This window comes from Cyrtonyx montezumae, unplaced genomic scaffold (genome assembly GCF_038088225.1).
Source record: "Cyrtonyx montezumae isolate F1298 unplaced genomic scaffold, pur_monq_1.0 scaffold_0, whole genome shotgun sequence".
Classification (NCBI taxonomy): domain Eukaryota; kingdom Metazoa; phylum Chordata; class Aves; order Galliformes; family Odontophoridae; genus Cyrtonyx; species Cyrtonyx montezumae.
In genome coordinates this window covers 30,500,066-30,520,799 of record NW_027071824.1, presented here as the reverse complement: position 1 = coordinate 30,520,799, position 20,734 = coordinate 30,500,066, and the positions used below count along the sequence as shown (strand labels likewise).

The 20,734-nt window shown below is 35.1% G+C and overlaps 1 protein-coding gene across 1 annotated transcript in view; it reads right to left on the bottom strand.

The window, feature by feature from the left end:
• Positions 1–20,734, bottom strand: part of PRKN (parkin RBR E3 ubiquitin protein ligase) — a 654,450-nt gene that overhangs the window by 333,876 nt on the left and 299,840 nt on the right. Inside the window, exon 6 of the mRNA XM_065731250.1 lies at positions 19,135–19,250. Coding sequence (XP_065587322.1) covers positions 19,135–19,250 — 116 coding nt within the window. The remainder of the gene's footprint in view (positions 1–19,134; positions 19,251–20,734) is intronic.

Below are 20,734 nucleotides of genomic sequence, written 5' to 3'. Positions count from 1 at the left end.
TCTTAAGTCTGTGCTGCCTCCTGGTTGCTTACTGCTCTGAACAACGTGCAGGTAGTACTCCAGTTCTGTTAGCTGATTCAGGGCAGTCATGCCAATTTTATGCTACTGAGCAAAACAGCAAGGATGTTTTGATAAAATACAAACAGTCATTATAAAATACAAACTGCAACCACCCATACAATTTCTCTAATGGCACTTGTATCTACAAAGCTTTCTAAAAGCACCAAGCTGCTCTACACATGGAAAATTAACATTTTTCAAGGCGCCATAGTTAAGAGGTAGGCTGTTTCAATTTTCTCATTGCAAGTCCCACCTGCCAGAAAGCAAGCAAGCAATACTTTCCCGTATTTCTCTCAGCACACAAAGGGATCATTTGACTTCAATAAACCAAATTGAAGACTATCACATTTCTCAATTAAAGACAAAACACAATATGAAATTATCAGGGTATTTAGAGTGTGATGCTGAAATGACTGGCAACCTGTACAAAATGCTCAAATTCCTGAATCTATCTGGCATCATTCAATGCTGCATTAAGATTGAGTTGCTCAGAAGTTACAAAAGATGTCAGAAGTCCCTGAAGAAACCATAAGCAGATGCAGAACTCCAGGCATAGCTGGGTTCTCCAACATTGCTGAAAATTTCATTAGTAATGGAGAACTGAAAAAAAACCAGCAAAAAAACCCTACAGTGAATTGTTCCTCTGTTGAAGTAGTTTGCCACTACTAACATGTTTAAAAGCCTAGCAACATGAGTTCTCTGAGCTTTGTGTAATTATCTTTCATCAACATCTGATCAGGAACCATGAAATGAAATTGTTAAAATAATAAATGTTAAAATTGCAACTTTAAAAAAAAAAAAGATGTGAGGTCGTATCAACTGTGTAACAGTTTCCACTACTGCACATTGGGAAACATTATGACAGATGTCAGCAAATTCTAAGAGGAAAATTTTGTTGTGAGATTACAATTTTTAAGGAATATTCTGCCCAAAAGACAAATATCAATTCAACAGTGGTACTTTAAAATTTTGTACAATACAGTAATGGTCATTCCACATCATGCAGGATTAAAAAAAATCTTCAACTACATGATTCTTTACTTCAACTTCCAAACGTTTTATTTTAATATGAAAAATGAAATTAAAAAAAAAATCTTCCTCATATTAAAAATGTCCAGCACATTCTAATGTTAATCCTGCTTTTGATTTTTTCCTTCCCTTTTATTTGGTCTTTCAGTCTAAATAAAAAAAGTTTTAAATTCTTTGTAGAATCTGGCAAATATAGCCGAGAGGAGAAAAGGGATGGGGGAAGAAGGGACTTCAAAGGGTTGCCATTATAACCTTCTGCCTTCTCTAGGAGCTCAATAAAATCTCATCAACTTTGCAGAACAGGAAGAAATAACTTCCTTGTATTTAGAAGTGAACAGATCAACTAAAAGTGAAGGAACATGAACACAGAGTATCAGTATCTCACTTCTGGGAGGAATGCTCACTTTCCTGTGACACATTTTGTAGCATTTTGATTGGTTAACCATGCTGTGAAAAATGACTGTTTCATCAGTAATATTCTTAACATGCTTAGTGCTAATTTCAATATTTAAAGCATTAGATTAACAACATTTGAACTGGAAAAGTTTCTAATACATTTTCTGGAAATTAAACAGCTCTGATGTGTCAGGAACAAAAAGTGTGAGTACCTCCACAAAAATTAAGTATCATTTGAAGGCCTTTATCAATGGTCAAATGAAGAATGTGGCAACAGAGTAGCACAATCAGAAAATAAATAAAAAATAGATAGATAAATATAAAAATAAAACAAAAAAAGGTATGCAGTAGAGGAAAGAGCCCTTTCTAGCAATACTCTGGCTTTCATGACTACTCATTTTGAGGAATGCCTTATTCTCACACACAAATAAATAAATCTGAATATTCACTATTAGTTCTACTTCCAGGGGTGACAAAAAAACTAAATCTCTCCTCAAACAAATTAGTGGGAAGATATTACATGACTACTTTTTGGCTGTAACAACATAATTCAGGAAAAGCAGAAAGATTAGATGGAATGAATTTAATCCGACTGAGCAGAGCATATATATCTGCATTTAAATCTGATGGGTTTAATGGGATTATTCAGATATAGTAAGTTAAAAGCGGTTTCAGCTCCTTACCAGAGGATGATTAACAATAGTGTATGCCTAAATGTGCTCCATAGCATTAAACTATAGAGGCTACTGCTAGCAAAACATCACCTTAGAAACTTTTTATTCTCTGCTCTTACAGGCAACATTCACCATTAAGCAGAGAAACAAAAATGATTTCTCAGTGGATTCAATTTCTGTTCTTTTTCCTGGGACAGGGAAACACACTACAACCAGAGCAGACACAGCTGAGTGGGCATATTGCCACAGCATCACGAGGCAAACATCTCTCACAGTTCTAACACACTAAGCTCATTTCTGTATTTTCTTCACATTCCTTCTAGCTCCAGGAACAATTAAATACCTTATATAAATATAAAAATCTATAGAAATGTCTGATTTCATAACTACAAGGAGTACAAAATGTATGGGTGGGGAAAGAAGCCAGCATGTAACACTTCCTATACCCCATTTACTACATTTTCAATACTTTTTTAGCATTCTACCTATTTCTTAAACTTAAAAAAAAAAAAAAAAGCTTACTTCCTTATCTCCTTCCATAATAGGAATTTGAGTTCAAGTCACAAAAATTGACAGCAAGATTTAGAAGAATGCGTAGAATGCTTTAAATCGTTAGTTTAAAGTGCTCTGATTTCTAGAAGGTGCTGTTCCATTAACCAAAACATAATTCAAACACAAAATTAGAAAGTCAAAAGTAGAATAATTTACAAGCCACTAAATAATGAAAGTTAATTTTGGAACAAGATTTTCACAGCTTTCCAATGCCAATAAATAACAAGAAATGTACCACTTCTTGCATGCAGCAAATTGTTTATTTAAAAACAGTACTCTTCAATTTCAGAAAGAAACAATACCCTAAAGCCAAAGTAAATAACACTGTTAAAATAGCTACTCTTCTGATAGTAAAGCTAAACTAACTGAATACAACTAACTAGATGTTGCATAACTTTTAACTTGTATCCCAATATAGTGTGAAATAAATATTTATATTCAAACATGAATGAATGAAAATAACTCCGCTGTTTTGAGTTTCACCCTATTTCTTTCACGGCTGTAGCAACAATCCTAAAAAGAGACTCTTTGGTGAGACTCTTCACAGAGTATCTCGAGCATATGGCCTATGAATGAGAATTTGTAGTACACAGGGATAGGATAATGTATCAGAGAACAATTGCACAACAGTACAAAGAAGGCAGAACAAGTCCATATATTATTCCTTATCCCTTACTAAGGCTTGGACTTCCAAATTACTTTAAGAGAATTTGAAAACATATGCCACATGTACATGCAGTTGATGAAATTTATGGAAAAGCACCTAATTCAAGGTGTGACAAACTCCCACCAACTTCCATTAAAAAAATAAGTACACACACTACACCTCAGTAATGTTAATCTGTGAGCTTTCCAGAATCTCTACAGGCAAAACTCTGGATATTTGATGACCTTGCATAATAGAGTTTTATGCAACTTAACAAAATAAAACATGTACACAAACCCACAAACACATATAACTAATCATACTCGTGTTGAAACTTTTTGAATAATTCTCCTGCACTTCTGGAATAAATATGTTAGAATAACATTTTTATATTAAAATAAATAATAATAATAATAATAATCTTAAGCATATTTATCAAACTGCAGATAGCATGCATAATAATAGCTAGGCAAAATCAGTTAATCAATAATAAATTCACACTATAATTCCCTTATATATTTAAAAATAGTATACTTAAATTTTCTTATCCAGTTTTCCCCTTTCTAATTAGTTAAAAAAAATTCAGCAGACACTAGCAGTATTTCAGGCACAAGTCCTGTCTTTCAGATCATTGACATTTCCTTGGTCAGATATTCTAGTATAAATTCATTTCTGATTCAATAGTCAATAGGTGTTCCAGACACAATGCAGCTGTCCAGTGAATAGCACAGAGATCACAGATCCACTAGTATCTGTGCTGGTCTACCTGCTCACTTATTAGACTCTGGTACAGACTTTAGCATGGGCTAATCATTTATTAACAAATCTACTGAATATTTCTGAGTAGTCTAAGAACCTTCTATGAACTGAAGTTTAAAATAAAAGCATGAACATCTTCCTTGAGGTATTGCACACCTTAAAAAATGCAAAGAAAAGAGCAAACTATTATTCACTTTTCCTCTGAAGAAATATTATTACAGACTTGTGTGAATAATTAAACATTTCTTACATGGTACTAACACTACAGGGCACTTCACTGACGTTCAAGTCTGCAAGTGTTAAGAATGTGAGAAATCCTTTAAGAGTGTTCCTGTTCAAATACATCTTGACTAAGTGAATGAATTGGTCACCAACTCAATGATCTTGTATTGCTGAAGACAGGGGAGTTTTGCTAATGACTCCAATGGGAACAATATCACCTTCTCAATATTAAGGTTAGTGTATTTCCTATCTCCTTTAATTCATCGAACAAGGTGATGAAATACCAATACCTAGAATATTTACTAAGTTCCAAGAGGATGTTTGGCAAGGCAAATGAACACTGATAATCCCATCCAAATTTTGATCTCTCACCTTGAGGTTGAATTTAAAAAAAAAAAAAGTTTTTTTGCTTATATAGACAGTATAGCCCATTCTGTTTTTAGAGACAAAACTTAATCAGAGCTGATACTAACATTTGGATAATGAAAAAAACCTTCAACATTCAAAAAAAAAATTCCTTCTGAGAGCACCAAATACCATTTTGTGACACATCTCAATAGCATGGTCATATATGTCAACTTTCTGTCTATCTGGCATATGTATCACACAGTTATATTAATATCTTGATGACAGAGCAGAATACAGCCTTATCAACACTTCGGGTGATACAAATCTAAGTGCTGATGTGGATACACGAAGCCCAACAAATGGAAGTACAAAGACCTGCCCCTGGGAATGAATAACCCAAGGCACCACCCAGTATGTGCTGAGGGCCACCCAGCTGGAAAATGGCTTTGCAGAAAAGAACATGGGGGTCCTGGGGTACAGCAAGTTGAATGTAAGCCAGCAGTGCACCCTTGTGTTGTTATGTGGGTGATGAAGCAGTGGCACAGGTTGCCCAAAGCGGATGTTAAATGTCCCTCCTTCTTCAAAAGCGTCCTGGACATGAGTCTGGGTGCCCTGCTCTGAAGTTGCCTTGCTTGAGCAGGTCTTGGACCAGTTAGCTCCAGCGGCCCCTGCCAATCTCAAATGATTATTTCTAACTCTAAGGAACTTCTTGAGCCCTTTCAGATAGCAACAGGTCACATTTTTTCTGTTGCTTACATATCCAATCTGAACATCTCAAACTATGAGTGGAAGCCTTCTGAAGTGCTGCTGAACTTATGTGTATGCAGCACATGGAATCAAAGACAATCCCTGTGCCTGTATTACCAAGTAGGCACACTGGAGTTTTGTTTTAATTTTCTTTGTCACGTGTGAAAAACAAGCATTGGAATTCTTTAGTTTTCAGCCAGAGCTCTACAAACAATGCCAAAAATTCTTCCTGATATTTGATTGGTCGGGGGGAGGTGATGAGTCTTAGATTCAGTATCTAAAAATTATTGCATTATGATGAAAGAAATGCCAGTGTGTATAGGTAGAATGCCTTCTTTCCCTTCTAGCATCCTGTACCTAGATCACTCTGTGCTTTTCACAAGCACTACTCAGTTTCCAAGCTTAGTTAATAATTAACTCCCCTTAACTTTCATCTTCTATGTCAAAGTTTATGACACGGTAAAATCTATAAAACATATCCAAATATCTGAATATTCGAAGATGCTAAGCATACCAGACACGCCGAGCACTTTGTCTTTAAAACATGGAAGAGGAGTTGTAATAGGATAATTCATAAAATCCGTAGCATGGAAATTAAATAAAGAGAAAAGTGCTACAGATTGCTGTGAGCCAGAATCACATAATAGCATTAAAGAGAAAGGAATGACCATTAGAGTCTATGAGATACTAAGTACCCCTCAAGGGCCTGTACATGCTCCACAGCTTTATGTGAAGCCTTGTGTCCTTTAGAGTACAATCTTGTTAATCAGTTCTCAAGGTTACAGCTGAAAGCAAGAGACTGACCAAGCAGATCAGATGTAGAAGATATTTATTTCTGGAAAAACATGTTTATGTGAAAACATTATGTTGCTGTTTATATGAAAACGATAAGCTGAAGTGTATTACAGAAGTCCAAACCGGGTTACATTTATTCCTATTGACGCCACAAAAAGGCATTCACAAAATTGTTTGCAGAATCTGTCTGGAGGCTCAAAGGAGAACTACCCAAGGTGCCCACACCCCCCGTTGCTGTCTCTACGTGAAAGGAGAAAATGCTGAAGATGAGAGGAAGTGCACTTACCTTGGGAATACTCTTCCCTATTAGAATCTTAGTGACCAAGAAATTACACTTTAAGTGAACCTTAGTGAATTATTAGGATCACAATGTGGGTAAACAATTCTAAATTCAATTTCCAAAAGCAAAGTTCTGATGAGACAATAAAGGTTTTAGAAAAAAAGTGAAATATTTATACTCTAATAAAAAGCGGGGGCAAAATAACCCATTCAAGAAAAAGAATAATAAAGAAACTGCTTTCCTGGCTTTCTTTTTTCCTAAAGAGATACAATAAAGCAAACAGCTGAAATAAAAATAGATCACAAAGTTAAATAAAGGATTTACTTTAGTTTTATATTATTTTAGGACCAGCTCTCTTCCAAGAATGATTCAAATAAGAAAATTTCACTGCTAGAAAGGAGCTTTAAATGGCTGTTAATACCATCCCTATTTGTAATTCCTAATAGTGATTACTGAATTTCCACTGGAGGGCTATTCAGTAGAGAGAGTCCGAAGGTTTCAGCAGAGTGAAAAGAGAGATGCATGGTCCCAGCCCAAGAAAACCACCAGAATAACTGAGGTGTAAGAAGATAACCTTTTCTTCCTAAGCAGTAGCTTAACAATTTCAGTCGTCATACCTGGAGAACCTGCCAGGTACCAGATCATCCAACTGCAATATCCCAACTATTCTACAATAGCCTTAGAGACTACGAATACATACAGTTGGACCACACACACAGAATTTCAAATCTTCTGCTTCTAAGCATTATTACACATATAACCCCAAAGCCAGTAAAGAAGTAGTTTTTAAGGTAAATAATCTGATTTAATATCTGCTGAAAGGTTTTGAGTTAGTTTGAAAATGATTCTTTTGAAACATGATTATGTTAATACATTAAAAAGGGATAAAATGAATACATGCACAAACATGTCCATACAATACTATAACAACTATTTTAGCTAAATTTATGGATAATCTTGAAATGCAAGACAAAAATATTTTTTGAAACTTCAGTGAAGGAAGTCTTGGAAACATTTTTTCTGTCCCCTTACTGTGGTATTTTACTTTAAACGTAAAATTAAATTAGAATGTATTGGACAGAATAAATTACTTTCTGAAGCTGTTTTACTTTAACATAACCAGCCTGAATCACATTGCAGCATTCTTATCGACACCTGCTTTCTGATCAGGACACAGTCCGATTTCTTATGGGGAATATGTACCGTAAGTAAATAAATAACTTCCTTTGTTAGAAAATACAATGCACGTTAGTCATTTTGGAGGCTCGTTTTGGAGCAAAGGCATTAATTTGCTCAAGAGTAGAGCTCAATATTGGCATCAGTGTTGTCAGTATGTTTGCAAGAGCAGGTTGGCCAGATTCATAGAGGTAACACCTCCAGGTGCAGTCAGCTTTGATGTACATTATATCCAAAGAGGCTGGTCCTTGGTTTGCTGGCAGTTTGCATAACGTTGGCTTTAGTGATCACAGAGAATGTACCTCATGGGAAGAGGTCTGACTGTTCTTTTTGTTGCTGCTAACATCACAACAAGAAGAAAAATGAATCTGGAAAAATTTAAATGGCATTCTCATGCCAAGAGAGTACTCTCTACTCTCCTACTTTTTTTTCTTCTTATTTGCCAGGTCTGTCTTCTGCTGAGGGAAATAAGAAGAGGGTAATAAGTGGAAAGAAAAGTGTTTAAAATTTAAAATATAATACAGCTTAAATATGAAGCTGCTCTAAAAGTAATGCCTCCTATTTTATTTTACAACGTCAGCCCACAGTGTCAGAGGCAGATGGTGGTGGTATGGCAGTAAAGGCTGAACCTTCCCATCAGTACACTGTTACACATTGTTGCTGTGTGACAGATGGCAGCAGAGGGGCAGTCTGACAAAACAGCGACTGACACGCACTGTGTTCACAGCAAAATAAAACAAGATTTTTGTCCACCTAACTATACATAAATAAGTGAACATATTTTTTTTCAACACATTTCTCAGTCCCTCCTTGTTCTCCCAAACAAAATTTTGCATTCATATGCTCTTGAAACTGATGAAATTAAAAATATTTTTTCCAGAATTTGGGATTAATTAAAGGATTAAAAACAAATTTAATTTTTAATCCAGACAGGTTTGGAAAACAATATATATTTTCACTTGCCATCAAGTCATGTGATGCAGTCATCCTGAAATGTTGATTTGAACTAGGTTTTTATGGAGTCTGTTAACAATTTCTACTGTGCTCTTAACACTGAGGAACTGAATGGATACAGCAGACATTACCTAGGAAAACAGTTACTGTTCCATATTAAATCATTAAGGGAGTCTATGAAACATCAAGTGACATTAAATAAAGTTCACTACATATTATGACAGGTTATATACCTAATAAACAGTTCTTCATGTGTTTGATTATAGAAATCAGATCTTGGTACTTCTGCTTGATAGTGCCACTTCCATTTTTTGCTTTCTGCAATTTTTTGCAAATTATTATTACTCTGACACATAGATAATTCATTTTTTGCTGTTGGGTTTCATATATTTCTCTGTTTCTCATATCTCTAAATGCCATCCATGTCTTCCACAAGCACTTCTTCCCTAGTTTTTGCTACATTAAAGTAACAAGTGCTTGACAATACTGATAAACGGCAATATCAGAAATTTCCCTATAATTTTATGACTAAAAGATAATAAAATAAAAATGAACTATATCAGATAGCAAAAGTTCATGTTACGTTTTCTTTCCTTTATAGAAATAAAGCTGAATATATGGAATATTTATTGTTGTATACATATAACACTACAGTTACTTTAATTCTTGTAGATTTTATCCAAGGCTGAGCAGTCTAAAAGGGGATTTCAATTATCAACCTAACCACTAAAAAGTTTTAACTCTTTATGACTTTATCATAAGTATATTTATAGCTGTTTCTTCCATATTAAAAAATTGTCTCACAAAGTCATCTTCTGAACATTAGATTTAAATAGACTAAACATTCATAATGTTTAAATACCCTTTGTAGGACTGCACAGAAAATGGCATATTTTTGTCTGCTTTCCCCTTCTATAATGGTCTACAAAAGTTTTCAGTTCACCAAGCTGTCTGTAACTCCTTCATTCATCCTAATAAAAGGCACTTCCTAGTTACCAACTGATTATAATGGACCTAAAATTAATTTCTTTAAATTAACTCAAATACTTACTCATTACTAGTAACCAGAATATTTTCTAAATGTTATAAATCTGTCTAAGAAAGAGTTGGATAAAACTGTACTGTGATAATGAAATTGAACAGATCTACTGTATCCCATACAAAGTTAGAAATGTACATTAAAGAAATCAGTTCACAATAGAAATGAATATATATATATATATATATATATATATATATATATATATATATCGTAAGTCCCATATACTTGTACATACAAATATATGCAAAAGTGTAAAAAATCAGCTGGTAGTCAGGACATTACTTCCGCAACTCCTTCCCATCTGTGATAAGTTCTTTAAGCAGAAAATGAATGCAATTTTCTGCCTTTGCTACCTCTGCTGATGTTGAGTCAATCAGTACAGAGTAATTCTAGGTGAAGATTGCCTGAGAACGAGTCATAGTAGAAAAGTTGGAAAGATGTATCAATAAATACACTCCTCATTTGATACAGCAGACTATCTCAGGGATCTAACTGCAGGTTTCAAATCTCCCCAGTATATTCAGGATCACATATACTTGTAAATAGAAGGGGAAGCAGAGGAAAAATCTTCATAAAATTGATTTTATTAAAGATTAATATATATGAATTTAAAATATGATAATATTCCATTAATGTTATTGATGTATATATGTGTATTTGTGTATACATATATATCTATATGCACACAAATGCACAATGGATTTGAAGTGGATTTGAAAACAATTTTCATACAATAGTAATGTAATTTGGAAACAGTTGAATACAAACGAAGACAAATGACATCTTCTATCATTTATTCATTAATGACACATTCCACGTTAGACACCAAATGTCAATTAATTAAAAACATTAAAGCAGTGACTTTTTTTGTAAAGGGCAGATTTCATATTGTCACATTTTATTTTGTACAATTTTCTTCAGCTGTCACATACTCACATTCTATTTCCTATTTTTGCTTATTTTAAAAATATCATAAAATAAAATGAGAGTCGTTAAAGGCGATGTCTCAACAGCTCTCAGCTTACTGATGTGCAAGACCACTCATCAGACAACAATAGTTAAAATTTGCTCCACAAAACCTTTCCAGAATACTTCAGTTCAAACCTGAAGGGAACAAACTCTCTGCAATTTATTCACCTCATTCACACAGACCTCAGCTTTCTGCTGAGATTATTAGAATTGATGATTATTATCCCCTGAGATGGTGAGCTTTTGAAATATGGATATCTGCCCAAAAACAACTGGACTGTGACCTCCAATGATGTTTCTCATAGTCCACCATACAGTTATCAGGCGGTGCTAATATTCAATTGTCACAAAAGCCTACCCCTGGAGCAGAACATACCAGAATAAAAAAATATATATTCTCTGTGTTGAGGAATTATTTTTAAATAGAAGGAAAAGAAAGTCGCAAACATGCGGACCTACTAGCATTTATGAGAGAAAAGACACATTGTGGGTTTGCAATTCTCAGAATGTCTCTTTGAACAACATTCCACATAAATCTGCTACTTATTCATATTTAAGCATGCAGCTCTTGCACAAAACTGATAGTCATCATCTTACATACAATCAATAAATGAAAAATAGTAAGTGGTCCTACTTTCTCAAAGTATTTTGGAGGTAAGGTCCATCAAATCTTGCACGTGGATAAACTGGAGACTTGACACATGCCACTTTCAATGAAAAAATTAAACTTGATGAATTTAATTAATTTGAGTTAATTTATAAGCCTGTCCTGCTAAATGCATTAAAACACATAAGCAAAGAAATGAGCAAAACAAAAAGCTCACTGCATTACTCATGCTGTAACTAAGAATTAAGATAAGATGCAACATCTAAGTCTACTCAAAATATTCTACAATCTGCAGGATTCAGGTAAAATTTCAAATGAAAAATAGAATTGCTGAGGTGTACTGCATCTAATACAAACCACAAAGATGCACATTACTGAAATCAATTTACATTAGAAATAAAATACACCTGTAGCTACCTCAAAAAATTCTTAGCAACTGTTATTAGCTGTTTTAAAAAACACAAAAACACACCACAATTCAGATACATCTTTATTCACAAATACAAGAATAAGTATAAAAAATCAGCTAGTAGTCAGGACTCTCCTTTCCACCTTTCCTTCCTGTAAACTGCACTTTTCCTTGGCACCAAAAAAGAGGAGTAAACAGGCAGCATATGTTCTCATGGATGGACATAAAAAACATCCATAGTTGCTATTTGATAAAGGAGATGAGAGGTTGTATAACATCCTACTCATTTATCCCCTGCCAGTAAAGGACACATACAGTGTAACTGTAAAATAGCTTTGCCAATCTATTCTTAACTTCTTACTGATATGAAGTCCAGAGGCAAAACAGTAAGATCACAATGCTTTCCTGTCACTGCCATAGGGGTCAGCTAGATAATAGTGGCTACAACTCTACGGAAGTGTTAAGGCAGCTGAATTTCATGCAAAATGCACATATTCCATAAGACCATGGTACAAATGTTTGAGTCTAACACCCACAATATGTGAATGAATGTCACTTACTGGCATTAGTAGGCTTTGTTCATTTACCAACAAAACTGGCAGTGAAAGGTTTCCTCTGTGTGGCCTTGCTTGTGTCAGAACTCAAATATTACAATTGTAGAAACTGGTATTCTATAGGCTACTTTGTTGGGAAAAAGAAAAAAAAAAGAGAAAAAAAGTCCTAAACCAATTAGTAACAGTTCTTAGTTTGCTATTTGATTAATTACTTACTTTAAGTGATTCTTTAGAAATCCCATTAATTTCTTAGCAGAGAAAGCAGTAGACATTGTCCCTGATGGTCGTAATACTTACACAAAGTAGATTTAATTCTTAACATAATCTTTTCTCACTTCTCTTTGAACAGCTCAAAGTACAGAAAGACAACAGAACATAGCAGGCAGAGATTTGGAGAGGAGACTGCATTATCAAAACAGGTCACAGAGAGAAACAACATTTTTAAAAAGATGAGCTATGTATAGACTTAATAAGACATAATAACTTCCATGGATTATAATAGCCAAGTGATCATGGCCAAGTGATAATAGCCAAGTAACACCAACCTGGTGTAGGGAACCTGCTTTGGCAGGGGGGTTGGATTCGATGATCTCTTGAGGTCCCTTCCAACCCCTATGATTCTATGATTCTATAATTCTAGTTCCAGTCCCCCAGAAAAAAAAAAAAAAAAAGAGTAATTGAAAGACCAGAATAAGGTGTCATTTTCTTTACTAAAAAATTACTCATATGCAGTATCTTTTAATGGACACAGCCTGCATTTTAGGTCTTGAAAGGGAACAGAAGGGCCCTTGTAAAAATCTGTTCAAATTGCTTCTGAATTGGCACCAGACAAAACGCTTCAACTGCAACTTCTGATTCAATCGTGATGGTAAGATTTGTAGAATTATATTTTAAAGCTTTTGGATGTCAAGGTAGACCTCACTTTTCTGTCATATTCACTAGTACATTTCTCCTCTAGTAGTCCGTTTTCTTGTCTTCTGAAATCCAGAAAGCATCCACAATGAAAGAAAGCTAAGGCAAATAGTTTCATGAGTTTCTAAATGAATGTTTAAATTTCAGTACTAAATGTTTGACCTCAAAGCAACACACAGCATTATCAAGCAATACAGGAAAGAAAATAAAGTCCACTGAATTTCTAACATGACTTTCTGTGGCACTTTCCCTTTGAAGTTTTCCCCAAATACCGACCTTCTCCAATAGTCTCCTGCTGTGGTGTTTAATGTAATCAGAAACTGAATTGACTTGGCCGAAAACAATTATGACAAAGATCTTAAACTGCAGTTACCAGTGAAGAACATTTTGAGTATGCACTTCTAATACTTCACCGGCAAAATCCTTCAACTCCAGCATTAAGAAGTCTGAATAGCAGAAAAAAAATGACAAGATTCCATTGTCTAAACAAAAAAAACCTTTTTTTTTTTTTCTTAAAAGTTATAAAGTAGGAATTTCTTGGATAAAATCTTTTGATCACCACAAAAGCAAATACTACTTCTGGAGAATTCTTTCTACCTGTTAAAGGACAGAAAGCCCTATGTATCTTTTGTATTTATCTGTATCTCTTGAAAGCTAAAAATAATGGTGCCTTTAGGAATCATGCTCTATCTAGTTTGTGAAAGATGATGTGAGGCACTTCTATTCCACATGTTTTATTTTTACGCTGCTTAACACTGTTATTCCTGAACCTGATTTACGGGTACCCAGGGGGTACTCCTAACCCCTTTTGATGTTACTTCTGAAAACAGTTGAGAAAAGCAAATCTCCCTTTGAGTATTGAACAGTTTTAGTATTTGTTTCAACTTTCAGCCATTTACTCAATTTATTAAGAGCTTCTTCAAAGACAAAAAACAGCAACACATCACCTTGAATGCTCCAGAAAGAAATAAATGCATAAAGGTTGCCAATTCATGCTAACTCTGTTGTAGATAAGCAGAAAGCATTGGAAGGCATTACACTATATGGAATACTGCCCACAGACTTAATATAAACCTATAGAAGTGTTTGGCTCTGAAATAATTCACTCCATTTGTCACACCTATGTGAAAATATTCATAACAAATATAAAGTCAGGGCAAACACAAAGAGTGCCTAATGTAAACTGGAGAGTAGAAACTGGCAATAGGCTTAAATATTACTCCCCCTGTGTATTTTTCAATATACCATAGTGACAGTACTTCTTAAATAAGATTTTTCTGAACTCTATGGACGTCACTAAAATCAGATGTGCCATACTGAGCAACTCAGAGCTTACCTGTTTCATGTGTGGTAGACTGCACATAATAAATGTATGTAAGAAAACAGAGAAAAAGCGAGAACCATAGGATCATCTAAGTTGGAAAAGAACTTCAAGGCCAATCAAGACCATCAACCTGAGCTACGCTATCCACCACTAAGCCACTTTCCTCAGTGCAATGTTCAAGCCTCTGCATGGTTGGGGCCTCCACCACTTACCAGGAAAGCCTATTCCAATGCTTGATCATCTTCTCTACATTAAGAATTTCTTCCTAATAAACAAAACCTCCTCTATTTATTACACTATTATAAAATCCATTTATTTACACCCTATCTTGGCATCTGAGAAGTGAACGACGTTCTGCAAACTCCTTTGAGGTACTTACAGACAGTGATGAGGTCTCCCATCAGCCTCCTCTTCTGCAAACTAAATAACCCTAATTTTCTTGGTTATTCCTCATCAATCTAGTTTTCACCAGTTTTGTTGCTCTTCATTGTAAATGCTTGAGTAATTCAATATCCTTCTTGTAGTGAAGGGCCCCAAACTGAACACATTTGAAATATCTTGCTAGTAACAATAGTAATAAAGAAATACATAAATAACACATAGTTAACACCTTTTCCTGTTTCAACTTTTTTTCAGAAAAAATAGAAGAAAAATGTGTTATGAAGAATAGCCACAAAATCCTTTTTTTGTGTGTGTAGCAAAGCTAATAAAAAGTAATTGATAATGTTCCAGCTGAACGCTACAAAATGATGAAAGTTAGTTTCACTGAAAACTACTCTAGCAGAGTTAGTATTTTTCAGCTGCAGAGGAGTTATTTTACAATGATAAACAGAGAACTATATGCTTAAGTAAAGTGAAAAGGTTTTGAGTTATATATATGTGTCCCAAAAACATGAGGTTGGAGAAAAGAATTAGAAACTCAAAAACTCTGAGCAGAAATTTCATACATAGCCCAAGTACACAGAATGACCTTAGCACAGCACTCCACTACAAAGGACCTGGGAATATGTACCATTTGTCCTGTGAAACTCAGCTTTTTGTACAGAAATTTCACATTGTTCAGTAACAATGTTCAGTGTTTCCTGAATCCTACATACGGAACACTAGGACATGAATAAGCTTTTCCCATGCCATCTTGTGACTGGGATAGAAGGTATACTTTCATTGTAGATCTAGTACCAGCAATGAGTCCCTGGATTTCAACATCAAGATTTTGTTGACCTGTCCATGACAAAGAGATATCTGTCAGATTACTGTGTAGGATATATACCAAGCATTAGTCTTGGGATCAGGCTCTCTTCCATTTAGTACTACAGTGTCACACTAGAGCATTCTTCTTGTCCAGTGAACTGTTCAAATGGACAGGTGAAATTACTGCTTTTAAGTAGGTTAGTCTGCACCTTTGCGGTGAAATGTTGAGTTAGCAATCTGAGAGAGACTGCTGTTTGGAGACAGTTCTGAAACTGAAAGTAATGCCTCCTATGCAATTACACTGGCCTATAACTTCAGAGACAGATGGTGGTGGTACAGCAGTTCCTTCCTGACAGTATTCCGTTACATGTTGTTACTGTGGACTGATGGCAGCAGAAGGACAAAATGGCCTCTGACGTGGAAGTGCGTAGGTAGCAGAAGTGTGGAACTGAAATCTGCCATGCAGAAAAAAATGGCACCCATTGAGGTTCACTGACACTTGCTGAAGATTTATGGAGACCAAACAGGAGATGTGAGCACAGTGAAGCAGTGAGTGGTTCATTTCAGCAGTGGCGACAGTAACATGAAAGACAAGCCACAATCTGGACAACCGTGCAGGTTGTGAGCACAGCATGCAGGCTCTTGTACACTGCTGTTGAAAATGCATAGCTAATGGTGGTAACTATGTTGAAAAACAGTATTTTGTAGATGAGAATTTGTTCTACCAAATGGTGTTATTGTGCTCTTTGTAGCTGTTTCCGTGAAAATAAACAGGAAGCATTACCTTTGGAGCATCCAATGTACACCACGGAAGATGCTTTCAAAATAATCTCTTTCCAGAAGACACATCATATGAGCCACTACAGAGTTCAGCTGCTCCTTCCATAAACTCTCTATTTTGACTGCCATTTTACAGTCCTCAACAGTACACATTTTTATGTAAGTAAGGGTGCTACCTTCACTGAGGCAGTCAAGGCACATTTAAACAAAGTTAACCACAAAAGAGAGAAGGACCTGAAATAGAATTGTTTAATGTCTGTTGATTTAATTTTTTCCAGTTCCAGTGGCCAGTACAAAAGACTTGCCCATAGCTGAGAGGAGATAAGGAGGTGTGCAGGAGGGCACCCTGAAAACCTTACAAAGTCTGTAAGATGACAGAAGACAGAATAGTCTCATCATTATTTCACTGCATCTCTCGAAGAATGAGAGAAAATCTGTGCCTACAGCTCTAGAAAGTAACTCATCTATGAGTTGAATTCTGCTTATGTTAATTTATTAATATATTTACAACTGAATTAACTAAAAAAAAAAAGGCTGCTGAAGGACTTTGCTGCTCATTCCTTCATTCCTGGGGTAACAGATTTCAGTGCCACCTGCCGACAATTTATTCCATGTCCCGTAAGACATACTGGGATGGAAGCAGATTCCTGTGAGTTTCTGAAGACTGATAAGGATACAGTTGGTCTGTAGGCTGCTTTTACAGTACCTGCCATCTCTTCCTCACAACATAGGCATGATGCCAATAAACAGACATGTCTTCCTTCCTTGTTCAGTGTATAAATCCAACATGCTTATCTATAAACTAATGCTCCCATAATTGTGTGCTGAGCTAAACTTCTACTCAAAATGAGGTTTCCATAATTACTTGATGCCTTTACTTAAATAAATGAAAATTGATAAGCTTTTAATAAACAAACTAGTAAATAAATAAATAAACAAACTAGTAAAGTTTAGGAAGCCAAATAGCCCTTGGAACAATTCAGCCAAGAAAACCCAGACAATTAAGTCTAAATTTTTTCTTTCCTTTGGGATTTTGCCACAAAACAGGGAAAGAAATTACAAATTCATTACTATGGGTGAATAGTTCTGCACTGAATAGTTCTGTACTGAGTATATCAACTCAGGAGAATGTCAACATATCTATTTCAAATTTGACTGAAATAATTGTAACCAGCTCTCAAGACTAAGTAAACACATTTATAACCGATATTCTTCACTCTTATTCTTTGGAAAGCAGAATGGAAACTCCATATTGCCTATAATTACTGAGAGGTCACTACTGGTGCATACCAAACCATTAGGACAAGCAAATTAGTTCTGCACATTGTGCCTGCAAATCTCTGAAAGAGATGCAAAGCAACTCTGCAAAGCCTGTGTATGTGTAATGAGATGGATACCATGTTCTTCAATATATGTTTCAGTCTATAACAAAGAGACACGTTCGTCAATGAAATATAGTCAGCAACAAAACAGCTACTATCATTACAGTTAGTACATAAGCACAACATAATTACACTAGGTGTGGGATAAAATGAGAATAACCTGTGGGAAGAAATCAACCGAGTCCACAACAACTCCATAAGAGTCATAATATGAAGACACTTCATTCCAAACATGAATGATATAGACAACTCCTGTGACAAACAACTTCGGATTCAGCCACATTAGCCAAGTAGCTACTTCTGATTCATTCCTTCCCATTGGTCCTACTCCACTCATCTCCAGACTCTGCAGTCCCACCTTCTGCCTCAAAGAATGTCTCCTGACCTCCATCCGACCCAATAGTCACATCTAATATTATACCCCTACATTGTCTTCTAATCCTCCACGATGACCTAATATTTCCAACAGGAAGGTTTTTTTCAGATTCTTACAGATACAGATTCTTCATTCAAGATCAGATTCATACAGATTCTTCTCCCAAGATATCCCTAACAGTTTTATCCAGACTTCTCACCATCTTGTAAGACTGTACATATTTTTCTCTAAATACATTCTTTTTCATAACACAGATGAATCAGCAGTAATATTAAAATATACTTAAAATTAATAACAGTTTTGTTAATGCTTTTGAGGATCCACCTCAAAACTTCTATCATTGGATGAATGTGTTTCAGATAATTCTTTGCAGTGGTATTAACTGTCTTTCTTGTCAACTAGTTTTTAATCACGCATTTGCAGGTAATTATATTCTTGAACATATGTGCCCATTTGCCATACAGTAAGATGGATAGCAGTATTTAAAAATGCAATAAACAAGAATATGAGAACAGATGAGCCATCAGTAATTTTTCTTTGATTTATAAAACAAACACCAAAAGGTTCCTGTATACTGGAATAGTATGCCAACCTTAAAATCATGATTTCATTCACTGTAACTCAAACACGAACTAGGAGCAAAGATCTATACACCTAGAACACTATATTAAGTACTTAAGACTGTAACTGGAACATAAGCAGTGGGGTATACAAACTGTATTCATAGCACCAAAGCAAAGAATACATCTGAATGAGGCCATTTTCCTACCACAATACTGGAAAGAAAAAAAACCAACACACAAAACAACAACAACAACAACAACAAAAAAAAAACCACACATTTTAAAAGGTAAGCAAGCACAGGGAGAAAAGAAAAAGAACTCTTTGAAAGTGATAAGTACTCTGAAGCATTGAGACTGTGAATCTCTGACACTTTTCATTGTACTCACCTAATATCTGTGCAGGTTATACATGTGATACCACGACTGTTTGTAGCAACAAGGTTCAAAGCCACAGATGTTTCACTGTCGGTTGTTGGGTGTGCTCCACATTTGAAGTAAAACTCCTGAAGTATTGAAAGAAGAGATAAAGAAAAGATTATGTAACTGCAGCTCTCGTCTTTCCTTTATCTTATGCTAACTGACATTTGAGACAACAGACAAATCACCACTGCCAACAGAAAAGAACAGTCATTAGGCAAGGTTTAGAAGGAATCCCTTGCAAAAACAGCAGTCTAGGTGCGTGTTTTGTTCAGTGATTTCAGAGGAAAATATATTCCTTTGTGAACTGATTTGATGTCAGCGTGATATCCTGTCAAAATTTCTGGAAGAAGAAAGTGACTACACCTTGACTTCATCTAAGCATCAAAAGCAGAATATTATGAACAATAACTGTAGGTGAATATTTCCAATTTTTGTTGTTTTTGTTAGAGATGTTACCATTTTCTGAACCTCAGAGTACAGAATTTTGGCTTTAAATTAGTAAAGCCTGGATTTATGATGTTGGAAATCTACAGAATATGATTTTACTGTGATATTAAAAGGAAGCTCTCTTAGGACATATTACTTTTGCTATTATAGAATCATAGAATGGTTTGGGTTGGAAAGGATGTTTAAGATCATCTAGTACCAACACCCCAGTATAGCCAGACACCTCCTACTACACTAGGCTGTTATATCCACTCTGGATGGATATATATCATGCTGCATTTGAATTAACTTCCTTCAGTTTATACAGCTCCACATAGCGTCTTACACTGCTGTTATCAGTGTTATACTTTTCATTCAACTGTGCTTTGTTATCTTTTCCTGCTCTCCCCAGGGAAGGCCATACCAACCATGCTGAGATTCAATAAAGTTTTGCTATTTAAGATTGTTTCACACGTCCAAATCACAGTGTGCATGCATTAAAAAAAGTAATAATAATAATAATAAATCAGTCTAAAAATAGGAGCCACTGATGACAGTTCACAGGGTTGTTGGATTTTCTCTTCTCCTCAAAGACCTCTTCTCCAGTATAAAATTGTGGAAGTTTGTAAAGAAAAGATTCAGACCAATACAAACGAAGTGTGAATTTAAAAGTATTGTTTCAAAAGCATCAGAAGAAGAAATGGTGAGAAGCAAAGAAAGAGTGATAGGTGTTGATGACATCATGGTCACAAATGACTCTCTAGACATGCACACAAGAGAAAAAAAAAACAGAGAAAAAAAAAAGAATTAAAAAATATCAATACAGCCTTCCTTCCAATATGGTAAATTCCTCTTATCAGAGAAACAATGATATACAAGATATTAAACACAAGTGAAATAATCAAATTCCACCATATGTTATGGACTCATTTATGAAGGATGTTTCATCAGCATTTTGTTAAGACAGCTAGAAGGCAAGAAGGTAGTTTAAAGATGTCTACTTTTAATGTAATCACCTGTACTTATTTACATAAACTCGGGTTTTTTTTTTTTAATGACCAAATCATTCTTCTGTACTGTTTCAAAACAGTTGAGAGTTTCAAACAGTTCTTGGGAGTTAGCCCAAGATAAGAAAATATGT